Source organism: Penicillium bovifimosum, assembly GCF_028826915.1.
Source record: "Penicillium bovifimosum strain IBT 22155 chromosome Unknown utg000005l_segment0_segment0, whole genome shotgun sequence".
Classification (NCBI taxonomy): domain Eukaryota; kingdom Fungi; phylum Ascomycota; class Eurotiomycetes; order Eurotiales; family Aspergillaceae; genus Penicillium; species Penicillium bovifimosum.
The window spans coordinates 4,142,627-4,155,825 of NW_026622714.1; the positions used below are offsets into that span (position 1 = coordinate 4,142,627).

The 13,199-nt window shown below is 50.8% G+C and overlaps 7 protein-coding genes across 7 annotated transcripts; 3 read left to right on the plus strand and 4 right to left on the minus strand.

Annotated features, from left to right (window-relative positions):
• Positions 1 to 270: 270 nt before the first annotated feature.
• Positions 271 to 1,488, minus strand: N7515_006773 (PQ-loop repeat-containing protein; the record flags this gene model as incomplete). Its single annotated transcript, XM_056667517.1, has 5 exons — positions 271 to 420; positions 478 to 536; positions 587 to 636; positions 690 to 1,291; positions 1,399 to 1,488. The coding sequence occupies 5 exons, from the start codon at positions 1,486 to 1,488 to the stop codon at positions 271 to 273; spliced, it is 951 nt and encodes a 316-aa protein (XP_056521113.1).
• A 1,291-nt stretch (positions 1,489 to 2,779) lies between these two features.
• N7515_006774 (transcriptional repressor TCF25 family protein) lies at positions 2,780 to 4,945 on the minus strand (the record flags this gene model as incomplete). Its single annotated transcript, XM_056667518.1, has 1 exon — positions 2,780 to 4,945. One exon carries the CDS (start codon positions 4,943 to 4,945, stop codon positions 2,780 to 2,782), a length of 2,166 nt encoding a protein of 721 aa, XP_056521114.1.
• Positions 4,946 to 5,229: 284 nt separating this feature from the next.
• On the plus strand, positions 5,230 to 7,133 carry ptcF (type 2C protein phosphatase ptcF; the record flags this gene model as incomplete). Its single annotated transcript, XM_056667519.1, has 3 exons — positions 5,230 to 5,894; positions 5,953 to 6,972; positions 7,022 to 7,133. The coding sequence occupies 3 exons, from the start codon at positions 5,230 to 5,232 to the stop codon at positions 7,131 to 7,133; spliced, it is 1,797 nt and encodes a 598-aa protein (XP_056521115.1).
• Positions 7,134 to 7,789: 656 nt separating this feature from the next.
• On the minus strand, positions 7,790 to 8,440 carry N7515_006776 (putative mitochondrial export translocase Oxa2; the record flags this gene model as incomplete). Its single annotated transcript, XM_056667520.1, has 1 exon — positions 7,790 to 8,440. One exon carries the CDS (start codon positions 8,438 to 8,440, stop codon positions 7,790 to 7,792), a length of 651 nt encoding a protein of 216 aa, XP_056521116.1.
• A 624-nt stretch (positions 8,441 to 9,064) lies between these two features.
• Positions 9,065 to 10,839, plus strand: N7515_006777 (alpha-1,2-mannosyltransferase ALG11; the record flags this gene model as incomplete). Its single annotated transcript, XM_056667521.1, has 3 exons — positions 9,065 to 9,450; positions 9,505 to 10,362; positions 10,392 to 10,839. The coding sequence occupies 3 exons, from the start codon at positions 9,065 to 9,067 to the stop codon at positions 10,837 to 10,839; spliced, it is 1,692 nt and encodes a 563-aa protein (XP_056521117.1).
• Positions 10,840 to 11,086: 247 nt separating this feature from the next.
• Positions 11,087 to 11,728, minus strand: N7515_006778 (ankyrin repeat-containing protein ANK1; the record flags this gene model as incomplete). Its single annotated transcript, XM_056667522.1, has 3 exons — positions 11,087 to 11,415; positions 11,477 to 11,654; positions 11,717 to 11,728. The coding sequence occupies 3 exons, from the start codon at positions 11,726 to 11,728 to the stop codon at positions 11,087 to 11,089; spliced, it is 519 nt and encodes a 172-aa protein (XP_056521118.1).
• A 426-nt stretch (positions 11,729 to 12,154) lies between these two features.
• Positions 12,155 to 12,700, plus strand: N7515_006779 (DNA-directed RNA polymerase III core subunit RPC11; the record flags this gene model as incomplete). The annotated part of the gene is made up of 4 exons (XM_056667523.1): positions 12,155 to 12,164; positions 12,234 to 12,443; positions 12,520 to 12,614; positions 12,665 to 12,700. The coding sequence occupies 4 exons, from the start codon at positions 12,155 to 12,157 to the stop codon at positions 12,698 to 12,700; spliced, it is 351 nt and encodes a 116-aa protein (XP_056521119.1).
• Between the last annotated feature and the right edge of the window lie 499 nt (positions 12,701 to 13,199).

Genomic DNA, 13,199 nt, shown 5'->3' on the forward strand with positions numbered 1-13,199 from the left:
TCTCGCATAACGCATCGCTAATATTCATTTATTCATATAGTGACTTTAAATGACATTTACAGTAGCCGCACTCATCGTGGCACTCCCAAAACAAACGGTCATGCGCTTCCTGGGTTTTTTTCCGGTGTCCAGCACTATCAGCAAGCATCCCCATGATTTTGACCACTATAGGCTTGAACTTGGGACCGACGTTCGCATTTGATGGTATGCGAACAGGGGCCAATGTCATTTCCTACCAACCGAGCAATTCGGGCAACAATCGGACCGGGTTTATGAAATCGCTGAAAGACTAGGGTCTTGAACAGCGTAAATCCGGAATTGGATGAAGATGACCACATCTTCCACCATGGTGCCCAGCGATCCAATCAGCCATGGAAGATTGGTGAGGAAATAATCTTTCTCTGTTGAATGGCAAAGAATCTGTTTACACGCAGTTAGCCCACTTGCGACTGCCGAGGCACTTCTAACATCACTCACCCCTGCACCGTAGGTCAAGTTCCCAAGCAAAGAGAGAATGAAAAACAAAAGGGACAATCCTGGGTAAATGTCAATACCGACCCCGCATATACACCGAAGAATGAGTTACCTTCGCAAGACTTCTCGCTGTAGTTCTTGTAAATCTGAGGCAATCTCGCTCTGAGATAGAAGTCAATGGCTACTCGTCAGGCCCATCCAAAATATAGACTTACCCCAGATAACACACAGCACTGACGTATCCCAGCACCAAGCCCCCAGTAGCCTCCTCGGTACCATGGTTATTTTCCAAAGGCGCTGGCTCCCACATCCCCGTCCGCCAAGCCACTGCCCAGCCCGCCATCCCAATAAGGAAGATACCGAGAACGCTGGTGATGTTCTTGGCCCACGCCTTGCGGCCATAGTCGTTCTCCTCGACGATCTTGGCTAGGGTATCCTCGACCTCGCTCTCCCGCCTGCCACCAGCTTGGTAGCCACGCTGGGAGCCCGACGACCGGCGCCGCGACTGCGAAGATCCGAGTGGGTCACTGAAGCGCCGACCCAGGAGCGGAGTAGTTGGATCCGGTGTCTCGGTGGACGAGCGTCGGCGGAGGAGAGGCTCGCGGCGCGAATTACGCGCTTTGAAGTAAAGGCACTGGGCAATCAGCACGCCATCTGCAATGCAAAAGTATACTGCAATTGCAATTATCACGGGCACCAGCCCGGCTAGCAGGCCGCCCGCGAGGTTTGCGATGTCGCCTATGAACCAGACGAAGACGAAAAGGAGAGATATAGCTTCTGCGTTGCCATTGCGGTAGTTCTCTATCAGCTGGGGGACCTTTGAAGGAAAGACTGTTAGCTAACGTGCCTATCTGTTGAGAGTCCAGGGTCCGAGTCTGGTGTACTGCGCCCGCGCTTTCACTTTGCAGCCGGTGGGGAACTTACCAGAAGAAAAAACCAACATGTCATAGAGATTGAGCCCAGGAGACCAGAGGCAGCCTCTCGGGCTGTTAGGGGTATAGGGCTGTGTTCCATGCTGGGCAATGGACGTGTGTTGGAGTGAAAGAAAATTGCGCGGGAGATAAGCTATGACACAATCTACTCCAGGGTTCCGGTTCCGCTGTGGCCTCTCGACCACACTTTGAGGCTGTTCATACACAATAAAAAAGGGATAAGTAGCTTAAACACGTGTACTTTGGCTTATCAAGTCAAGGATACCTCTATCCATGTCAATTCCTTTGAGTTGATTAAAGAATGTGAAGCACTCTGGCTGGTTGTCCATATCCAACCCATTCAATGCTATGGTATGACTCAGCCTGTCAGAGCGACCGGGCCCGCCATGAATGACGCACATCTGCAAAGCCCTAAAGACTTCTATGGGCGTCCCTTTTCATGGTCATCCGGTAATGGATGCAGCATACATGTGGGGCTATGTCACTTGCTGATTGCTGCTTTGCATATTGAGAACCTGTTTGTACAGATGTACATACTCCCGAGCGACCGATGTGGAGTTACAGGGTACCTTCTATATATATTTCCCTATGTACACCAGTGATAAGGATTCGGATACTAACGTTATCTAGGTTACAAGGTCTTAGGTTATACCCGACCCCCGAGTTTCGACATGGCTTCGAGGCTGGGGAAGAATATAAGAGAATATAAGAACCAGCAGGTAGTATCAGCCTATCAGGTACGGGGTTCGGATGGAGTACATTTGTGCTGAAGCTTCCCACGGCATACCGGAATGTCTGTAAGGTACCTAGTAACGCGCATGCAATCCGTGACCAAGTGTCTATGGGAGCAGTGGATAACAAAATAAACCTGCGTAGAGATAGCAGCGTCAAAAAAACCGAACAATAGTTAGCGAAAGAGATACTCTTGAGGTTAAGAGCAAAAAAGAATAATGCAAGCGGCGAGATTCGAACTCGCGCCCCTGAAGACTGCGGAATATGTAATCATGATCTTGCGATCAAGTACCTAAACACAGCGCCTTAACCACTCGGCCACACTTGCTCATATTAGATCGTTGCACACTTTTTGAAATATCACAGAAGACACCAGAACCCCAACTGGCACGATCGTCAACATAGACTCCATGCATAATTCTGTACGGAGTAGCTCACGTCTTTATTGAGCCACTAGAGCAACCAGGTCTTATACGCATACACGATCGAACTGAAATAGACTTCGCAACATACAGGTTGCGTTCGTAGTATTGCTAGCAGTATATTGAAAATATTGTACATGTGATAACCCACAGGCTTCTTATGTACTTCCTGCAAGCTATCCGTGGGCAGTCAAAACCAAAGTCCACATGGAGCCAATTTTACTCCTCTTCAATCATGCTGACCGCAAGGTCACCCAGAGAGGCCCTGATGGGCCCGTGGAGCAATCGTTGACGTGTTGTCTCTGGAAGGCGTTCCAATGCATCCAGATAGTTCGTGAAAGGTTCGAGGTCTTCGGCCACTTCGCTCCAGTTACCCCGGTCGACTCCATACTGCCTGAAGAAGATGCGAAGGGTCTGCAACCCCTCGCGTATCAGCCATCCCTCAAGAGCCGCTGGGTCTCTCAGTGGTGGACGCGATTGCGGGATGTCGAAGTTCTCTCTTTGCTCAAATTCATCCTGAAACTCAGCTGGCTCCTCCTCATCGACTGGAATGTTGGGATCAGGGTCGTTGCGGTTAAATTGAGCGAGAAGATCCTGCATCCAACCATCACCTCTTCCAAGAGGAGCTGCATAAACAGGGGGTGGTTCAGACTGCTGCTGGTAGGCTTCAGACTCGTAGGGTGGAAGAGGATCGGAGGAGGACAGTCGACCAGTCACAAATTGGGGTGGCAGACAGGTAATTGCAGCCTTGATATCAGATAATACTACATGTCGAGCGACGTCCAGAGTGATCTCTGGGGATGCAGTGGACTCTTCGCCAGAGAGAGAATCTGCCACTTCCATAATGAGAGAAATAGCCTCGGGGGTGTTCCAAAGGTCCTTCGCACGGTCGATGTAGAGTTCAGTAAGCAGTTGATGGGAGACGGTGGGAGGCATCTTGCCCCAGATGGATTTGGATACATGTTGGATATCGAGCTCCTGTGCCAGCCTGCTGAAAACCCACGGGTAGCGGGACATGGCGAGCTGCAGTTGTCGCCGGCTTTCTTGGGGCCTGTTTAACCGGAGATATGCCATCACCAGCGAGCACTGTATGTTCGGAAGATTGGCCCAGTCGCGACTAAAACGCGTCTGGGTGCAGAGCTGCACAAAGTGTGTATACTCCCTGCCTCGGAGAGCGAGATGGTCAACGAGCAGCTTCATGCAATAAGGATCGTTGTCATCCAGACTGAGCAACAGCTTGGCCCATTCATAGGCGGTTCTCCATGTGCCCTTCATGGTCAAGTTGGTAATGTACCTCCATCCGACGAGCCAGAGTTCTCGATTCGCGGCATGTATGAAATCAAATCTGGCGAGCCCTTCCCCGAGGCGAGTGGCGAACGAAGAGTGAGCTGAACGACCCACGTTAAAAAGTGCTCTTTCCATCAAATCCGCGGCCACAGCATGATCGCCCTGATGCTTGGCAATCTCCGACACCTGAAGAAGGGTAGAAATATGATATGGGTTGTATTGTAGGTGCCCGATCATTCTCTGTGGATCCATTGATTCGACGCAAAGGTCAAATTGTCTTTGGACATCTTGATAGGCTGTATTATGCACCAACCGGTAGAGAGTTTCCCCTGAGGGAAGCTTTTCTACGGTCTCCATACCTAGACCTCCACTTGGGGCACGAGGCCATTCATCTTTGCCCTGCATAAGAACATTGCGTCGTTGCGTCGCTCCCGCCAAACTTTGACCCCTGCTGGCTGGACTGTATTTTCCCGACAAGGCCTGCGCAAGGTCGATCATCTGTCGATTGCGATCCCGACGGCGGCCAGCTCCGTTGTCCGCTGCTTGATCGAAGTTTTCTAGAACAACGTTTCCAAACAGTCGACGCATCTCATTCGTTGCATTGAGAAATTTGGGTTCGACGCCCAGTAGTTCGTTCGTGGTGTGGGGGAAAGAGGCGTTGCGATTGTGTTCAGTAGTCGAGAGACCTGCCCCGTTAGACGGGTGCCCACTGGTAGAGAGCTCCTTCAATGCTATATCAATCTCATCAAGCTCTACGTCGTTTGATTTCATCGGCTGGGCATCTGCTGGTCCAGACGCTTTGGCGGCCTTCTTCTTCTTCTTCTTTTTGTTACCCTTCTTCGGCTTTGTTGAAGTGGGCTCAGACTCTCTGGATCGTATTTGATGGTCCACATGTGATGTCTCCTCCTCCTCTTCTTCTTCCTCCTCATCCACCCTATCCTCATCTTCATCCCCAGTATTCAATAGGTCAAAGGCGTTGAACTTCGGTTTCGCGGGGCGCGGGGCTTCATCTTCACTTGACTCATTTTGGTGCTCGGAATCTTGCTGCTGTTCTTGTTCACGAAGCTTCTGCAGCTTACGGATCGCTCGCGATGACATTTTGAGCAATACTGCTAGCGACAGCTAGAGCTAATTGAGCCTCGTGGGGAGACAAAAAGAAGCCAAAAAAGTTCGCGCCGAAAAGTAACACATCGCGGGGTATGACGACACATACTAACGTAGTCTAGCGCGTCTTGCGAGATCCCCTACACGTGACATCCATTGAAGGGCTCAGTTCCTCGATAAGTTCAGATCTCTACATACGACCTCTGAGCCGTTCAGAAGTTTTCCTGGCACTTGGCGATAAGAGTTACTGTTCCATCTAGGTATACATTGCCAAAATCATGCGTCGGGTGACTGTTCAAGCTGGCCGTACTGCTCGGCGTGCGCCACTATGGAACATTGCCGCTAAGCGGCCGTGCTCTTCGGCCTTCAACCAGTTGCGAGGTATTCGGCCATATTCAGGTGGCAGACGCTCATCCAACAGTCCAGTAGCCTCTTCGACATCCATGCACCGCCGAAACCTTTCCCTCGCCGTTATCTCAACCGTCGTTGCCTCCGGGGCATGGTATGCTTATCAGGGTGACACAGTTAAATTAGCAGCTACCCAGATCCGGGGATTCGCCTCGGGTGCCATCAACTCCGCCTACGCCGAGGGTCCTGTCGAGTCTACGCGCCGTGCATTGCTAGTCAGTGGCGATCAATTCTATACCGCGACACTCTCGGGAGACCAGCCTCTCGCCAAGAATACAGACGATTCAGATCGCCAAGTTTTGGAGATGTTGACACCGGAGCAAGCAACGCAGAAACTCAGAAAATACGAGGAGTCATATCTGGTAAATCGGGGCAAGGGCGTTGTTCGGTACGACGTGGTACAGGTTCCCAGCAACTCGCCTATTGAGGACGACCATGCGGAGAAGATTGTTGAGATCCCAGCATCTGTGGCGGCTGTCAGCAATGGCGAACCGAGCAGTGACTGGATGTTCTGGGGAGTCTTTGATGGTCACTCGTACGTTTTTCAAACCTAAAGACTGAATTATGCCAGCACTGACTACATTCTTGATCAGGGGCTGGACAACATCCGCCAAATTGCGAAACGTTTTGATCTCATACGTGGCCCGCGAATTGAACACTACCTACAAAGCGGCCTCTGCCGATCCATCACGTCTTGTGCCCACCTCCGAAGCCATTGACGCCGCTATCAAGAAAGGCTTTGTCCGCCTAGACAATGACATCGTACACGAGAGCGTTAAGGAGGTCATGAAGTCGAAGTCACGACGAGTTGCCGCCGAGCTCCTTGCCCCTGCTCTTTCAGGATCATGTGCTCTTCTCAGTTTCTACGATTCTCAGTCTAAAGATCTCAAGGTTGCCGTTACCGGCGACTCTCGCGCGGTCTTGGGGCGTCGTGGCCCGAGCGGGAAGTGGACTGCTACTGCTCTTTCCGAGGACCAAACTGGTGGAACCCCGTCTGAAATGAAACGTTTGCGCGAGGAGCACCCCGGCGAGCAATATGTCACCAAGAATGGTCGAATTCTGGGCCAGCTTGAACCCAGCCGTGCATTCGGCGATGCTTTCTACAAGTGGAGCCGGGACGTCCAAGATACCATCAAAGCGAAGTTCTTTGGACGTACCCCTCATCCCATGCTGAAGACGCCCCCTTATGTCACCGCTGAGCCCGTCATTACCACCACCAAGATCGATCCCTCCAAGGGCGACTTCGTCGTTATGGCCACTGATGGTCTATGGGAGATGCTGAGCAATGAGGAAGTTGTTGGCCTTGTGGGCCAGTGGGTCGAGCAGCAGAACTCCGCTTCTGTAAGCACTGGTAGCAAGGCTTGGCTGCAAAGCTGGTTCGGATTTGATAGTCAGAAGCAGCTGCCCGTGGAAACCGCAAGTGATGGATCAAACGAGGGTCAACGTCGTCCGATTCGTCAGCAACAGTATGACATCTCTGGTGCGGCTAGTCGCTTCGTTGTCGAAGACAAGAACGCAGCAACGCACCTTGTGCGCAATGCAATGGGCGGAAAGGACAAGGACATGGTGTGCGCTTTGTTGACGCTGCCCAGCCCTTATTCCCGTAGATACCGGTACGTGCATCAACACTTGCTCTTCTGTGACCTTACTAACCTTGTTTAGTGACGACGTTACTGTCGAGGTTATCTTCTTTGGCCAAGGTCCGGACTCGCGCACTGTCGAAGTTAACCAGGAAGCGAGTGCCGCAGAACAGCCGCTCAAGTCGAAGCTCTAGGCGTTTATCGTATTTAACATCATTTGTATCGTGGCATTTCTAAAGCATTTACAAGGAGGGCGGTCTGCTGCTATGTTCCGCAATCAACCATCCCTACAGGTGGGGAGGCTGTAATTCTTGCTGATTCCATGGATAGCATGGCCAAGATGAAATATTTTGGCAAGATCCATATTTCTAATTTGACAAATACTAATTGATCGTCTGGTGTATGCGCATCTGCAGTGTATGCCTCCATTGATAGATGATATTTTGTACATGAACGCCGATTAGGCCAAGAAAAATGATGTGTACAAGGCACTTCGAAACCAGTCGATGAACTATTTGTCCCTGCATTGCCGTGCAGAATTGAGGCTTATCAATTGCCAACCTTTCAAAGGAAAGCCCCTGGATGACATATCAAATCGCCATCAAGTGACGACCGTCCCATTTCCAAAGGTCTGTGGCAGCCGACCAGAGTACACCTGGGCATTACCTTCAGATGAGTTACGATATGCAGGTAGACTCCACCTTGAGATATACCGGAGATACGTATGTACCCGGCGCATATGATGCAACCCATATTTAGAAGCATGACCTACTGCCCAGGCTCTGGAGGGCGTCCGAACGGCGTGGCCCAACCCAATGCCTCCGCAAGCGGAATTGCCCACCGATGTAAATCAGCGCATGTTCTTCAGCTGGAAGGGATCATCGACTCCCGGCTTGTTGAAAGTGACGTATTTTCTCTCGAATTTGTAAAGCGTCGGCGGTTTAAACACTTTGTTCTCCAGTATCCAAGTCTGCAGCGTAGCAACATTGGTACTGGTGATCCAGTAGAGTAAGAGCGAAGTTGGCATCTCAGAAGCAAAGCCCGCTAAGCCAACGTAGCATGCCAAAGCCTGGACGAAGACTCGTAGACCGCGGAAGGTTGCTTCCTTATACATTTGTAGCTTCGGGAGTTCAGACAGCTCTTTCAGAGGCTTTGTTTTCCACCCAAGCATGACATTTGACAATATAGACACAGTCAGAAGAGCTGGCAGCACGCCTGTAGGGTCCCCAGCCAATAAATCCGGGAACCAGAGGGCGCCTTCAGTCGCAAAGGTGGGCTCGACGGTCAGATGCAGAGACTGGGTCGCGGAAGCAGGATCTTGAGCCGGTTCGATGAGAGAAAATAACCACGCGAAGATGCCGCTGTTGTTTCCACTCATCCCGCGCAGACTCTCCATGAGTGCAATGAAGACAGGTACTTGTAGAAACATGATAGGGCGGTAGCTGCGGGATACACCCCAACGGTTGTATAGCTCGGCAGTTCGCTTTCGCTGGTCACGCATAGTTTGCTTCTGGGCGTACGCTCTATTTGGGTGATTCTCATATCTTTTGGAATTCGCCTTTGCCCATGTGGATAAAAGCAACTGTAATTGGGTTTCTCGGCGCGCCTGGAGTCGTGTGTATATTTGAAGGGGCAGTCCGACAAACGTACGAACAAGTACAGCCGTTAGAGGAATTGAAGCGGCCCATGGTAGACATGAAATGCTGTGGACTCCATGAATAAACGCACTCGAACCGTCTAGTACAAGATTGATCGTAGAGAATGAGGCTGGTCGTGTAGGGTGGAAGTGCCGAACATGCGGGCGAGTCAACTGCAAAGCTCGTCGCGTTGAATTCAAAGCTTGCGTGGAGCGATTGGAATACATTGCTGCGTGCCTTGTCGAAAGGCAAGGCAAACACCGAGAGGTATGTTGTAAAAAAGTGAAGCTTTAGAAATTGCGGAGCGGAAGTCGGAGATCATCATGTGACGCGTATGTAAGTTATTCCCGTCATTGGCCCGAGTGATCAACTTGTTGACAGCAAGAGAGGGGGGGCATTTTCTGACCACCGGCTTTTCTACTTTTGCTTCGAATTTTCTTACTATGTGTCTTCTCTGATGAGATACTTTTGATTATTGCCTTTCCACCATGGCCCTCATATCTATAGCCATTTTGGTTGTTCTGGGCCTCACCGCCACAGCTATCCTGCTTCCGAAGCTAATTGGCATTCTCCTCGGGCTTGTCTTTCGAGGAGTCGGCTGGATCATCTGGCAACGAACGCGCTCTCGCCACGGATATGTGATCGCGCGGGCGCGGTCCGAAGAGGAAGAGCTACGTGCCACACAGCGAAAGGCTTCAACAGCTTCACTATCGCGGAATGGTGCCGAGGATGAGGATTGGGAGAAGGTCGAAAGCTCAGGCCCGGGCAGGATACAGAATGTCAATAGCAGTGAAAACAATGGCAGTCCTTCTGGGGAAAGTGGTAGAGATGCAGACGACTGGGATGGTATTATTGGGTTCTTCCACCCATTCTGGTGTGTCAGTTTTCTATGATAGATGGCGCACTGTTCACTGACTGGATTCTACAGCAATGCTGGAGGAGGTGGCGAGCGAGTTCTGTGGGAAGCAGTACGAGCGACGCAAACGCGCTGGCCGAAAGCAATTTGCGCTATATACACGGGTGACCATGAAGTCAACAAAGCTACGATGCTGGAGCGGGTGGAGCATCGGTTCAATATTCATCTGCATGCGCCGAATGTGGTGCTTCTTTACTTGACGACCCGCAAGTATGTTTTGAGCAGCTCATACCCCTACATGACGCTACTGGGACAGTCGTTGGGGTCATTGGTTGTTGCCTATGATGCCTTTACACTTCTCGTACCGGATGTCTTCGTTGACACTATGGGCTATGCCTTCACCCTTGCTCTTTGCAAGTGGCTTTTCCCGACTGTGCCTGTTGGTGCTTATGTTCATTATCCGACCATATCAACCGATATGCTCGCCTCTCTAGATGACAAGAGCGGCGTACAAGGGATTAACTCTGGCGCAGGTAAAGGTTGGAAAGGGAAACTTAAGCGCCGGTACTGGCAGCTGTTTGCCAAACTCTATGGCTGGGTTGGCCGACAAGTGGATGTAGTTATGTGCAATTCGTCCTGGACGGCAGCGCACATTCGAACTCTCTGGGGCGCCATCAACAAAAGCAGCAGTAGTAGCGGTGATGGCTCTCCATCATCGCCGGCTGTGGTGTTCCCCCCAACAGCAGTCACCGAACTGCAATCAAGCATTGCCGTTGATGCGGAAAGCGAGAAGACTCGCCAGCCAGTCATCCTTTACATTGCCCAATTCCGACCAGAGAAGAACCACCCGCTGGTTCTGCGCTCTTTGCGCGATTTCTGCAAGAACGAGCCAGCAACACAGCCTACACTGGCCGACCATCTCCACGCCTAGTGCTCGTCGGATCTGTACGCCACTCCAGCCCCGATGAGACCCACATCTACAACCTACGGCTCTTGGCACATGAGCTGCGCATCCGCGACCAGACTACTTTCTTGTGCGATGCTAGCTGGCCCGCTGTTCTATCACATCTAAGCACCGCATCCGTTGGCGTGAACGCCATGTGGAATGAGCACTTTGGTATTTGCGTCGTCGAGTACCAAGCTGCTGGTCTCATCTGCGTGACACACGACTCGGGTGGTCCACGCGAAGACATCGTTGTTGACCTAGGCGATGGTGCAACGGGATTCCGGGCTGAAACAGAGGAGCAATTTGCTGCTTCCTTCGAGGCTGCTCTTGCTCTCCCGGAGGCGGAGAAGGTCGCCATGCGGCAGCGGGCGCGTCGCTCGGCTCAACGGTTTACTGAAGAGGAGTTCTCCCGCAAATGGTTGGAACAAGTGCAGAAGCTTGTCCGGATGTCAAAGGTTTAGTTTGGTGAGAACATACGGAGATAGATAGACTGTCTAAATGACACTTCGTATCTTTACTCAAGTTTCGGCGAAATTAAAGTAATAGTTTTTAGAGCCTGGACTTAATTCATAGCGATCATTAATTGTGATAAAGCTCTGCTTAGCAAGCTCTGCTTAGCCTGAAATTGAGCATCAGGGACCAACCAAAAATGGGAGATGCCTGCAATACACCAACAAAGCCAATGCTGTAGTACTCAATATCTTGTCATTATCCGCTATCACTGGCGTCACCACCGTCCGAGTCGAGTTCTTCCAAGTCCTCGCGCATCCCCTCGGCCATGATGTACTCCGCCTGCTGGAGTTCTTTCACAATACCATTGTTGTTGAATACCAACTCCACAGGCTTCTGGCCATGCTGGTTGCGCACACGGGGGTCACAGCCGGCCTCACACATCATTTTGATCATGGCCTCACCCAGCTCCGCGTCTTTCTCGTTGGCGAACCGCACTGCAACATGCAGTGGCGTGTCCTTGTCCAGGCGGGTCAGCGGATCGCATTCGAAAAACTGGATGTCAAACAATGCATCCATGGTGTCATCTGAAAGATAAACTGATTAGGTCCAAGATAGGCAGCAGGGGAAAGTAAGGGGGACGCATACAGCTGCCATACTGAGCGCAGATATGTAGTGCGTGGTTTCCCATGGAGTCTGTCACGTCGTTGAAGAATTGTGCCACTTGCTCATTGCTTTGTTCTTCCATATCATCCAGGACTTGTTCAATAAGGTGGGGTTGGTCCCGCCGGCAGGCTTCCACGATCAACTCGCGGGGTGACGCGCCCTAATTCGCAGCAACATCAGCATCGTGTACCAGCAATAGTGACTAGCAGGTGCAGTGCTCACCTCATCGGCCATGTCTCTTTATAATTCAATGTGAGGATCCGGGGTAACTGGTAAGTTCGTAGTCCGGGAAAGGAGATTGTGCTGTAGTTGGAGCAAAGAGGTAGTTATCGCGATGATAAAGGATATAGGAGAGCAGTTCTACTGTAGCCAACCTAACTCTGAGGGCTGAATGAGAAAGAAGTGTATGTACAACTCAAAAGTGAGAGTCCAAACATGGCCATTGGAGCTCTCCCTGACAGCCACGCGTGGCCGGGGCGGATATACTATGTTCCAGAACACTTATCAATTTAGCCGCGCGACTAGATCTCTTATCGTCAACGGTAGTGTTCCGCGCGGGGTCCACGTACTTTGAAAGTGCTGTGAAGGACATCTTTCCTAGCTTGACTCCTGACAATCTTTTGGCTCCCTTACGCTGCATTATTCAACAATATCGTCGCGATGCTTGTCTGTATGTGCTATACTCCAGTTGACCCTGCTCCGGAATGTCGCATAGCGGAAACTGACGACTTTTTTTCAGTCTGCCCTAACTGCAGCAATGCGCTCACCATTTCCAAAGCGGACTCGAATACAAGGTTCCCCATGGGCGTGAACCGCTTTGAGTGCCGTGTCTGCCCATACGAAGCACCGCTGGATCGGGAATATTTCGAGAAGAAGGAAATGAAACAGAAGGAAGTGGATGATGTCTTCGGAGGCAAAGAGGAGTTTGCGAACGCCGATAGTGTCGCAAGTAAGTTCTATTATATCTGGCCGAGGGTCTTGTCCGTCAAGATCCACAGATCTGACATGGTATCTCTTTCTTGCAGCTCAATGCCCCGCCGAAAGCTGCAATGGGGAACGTGCGTACTTCTTCCAGCTGCAGATTCGCAGTGCAGATGAGCCTATGACTACATTCTTGAAAGTATGGTGTCCTTACATCCAACGCGAGGTACCCGTGACTGACAGCCCTAGTGTACTTCCTGTGGTGCTCGGTGGAGAGAGAATTAGAGGCGGACGACCAGGCGGAATTTCAGATGCATTTTCTCTTTGGCGCACCCATTTCTACAAGATCGTTCCTGGATTTCGAGCGAGGCGCAAATGGCGCATGGAATGGAGTTTTTTTTACTGAGGGCAACAAGGACACTGCATTGGGGGTAGTCTAAATCATTGTACAACAAAGTACACACACTTATGTATCGATCTCACCCATGGACAGTTTAGCACACAAGTCACATGTATTGTACAAGCAGTGAAAACTTTCTTGTGCGAGACCTGATATCGTGGATCTGGCTACATAGAATAGGAGGCAGACATTTTTCACGGACTTTCACATGCCTTTAGGACTAGAGAAGTACTCCAAGTTAATAATTTAGCTCATCAATCAACATAACTATTTGTTCCTAAATCACTACGATACACCTGCCTACATTGGAATGTATAATTCATCATCGGGGGCGAACGCCCTTCTAGGGACACCAAAAAAAAAGGAAAAGCAATAAAAACGATG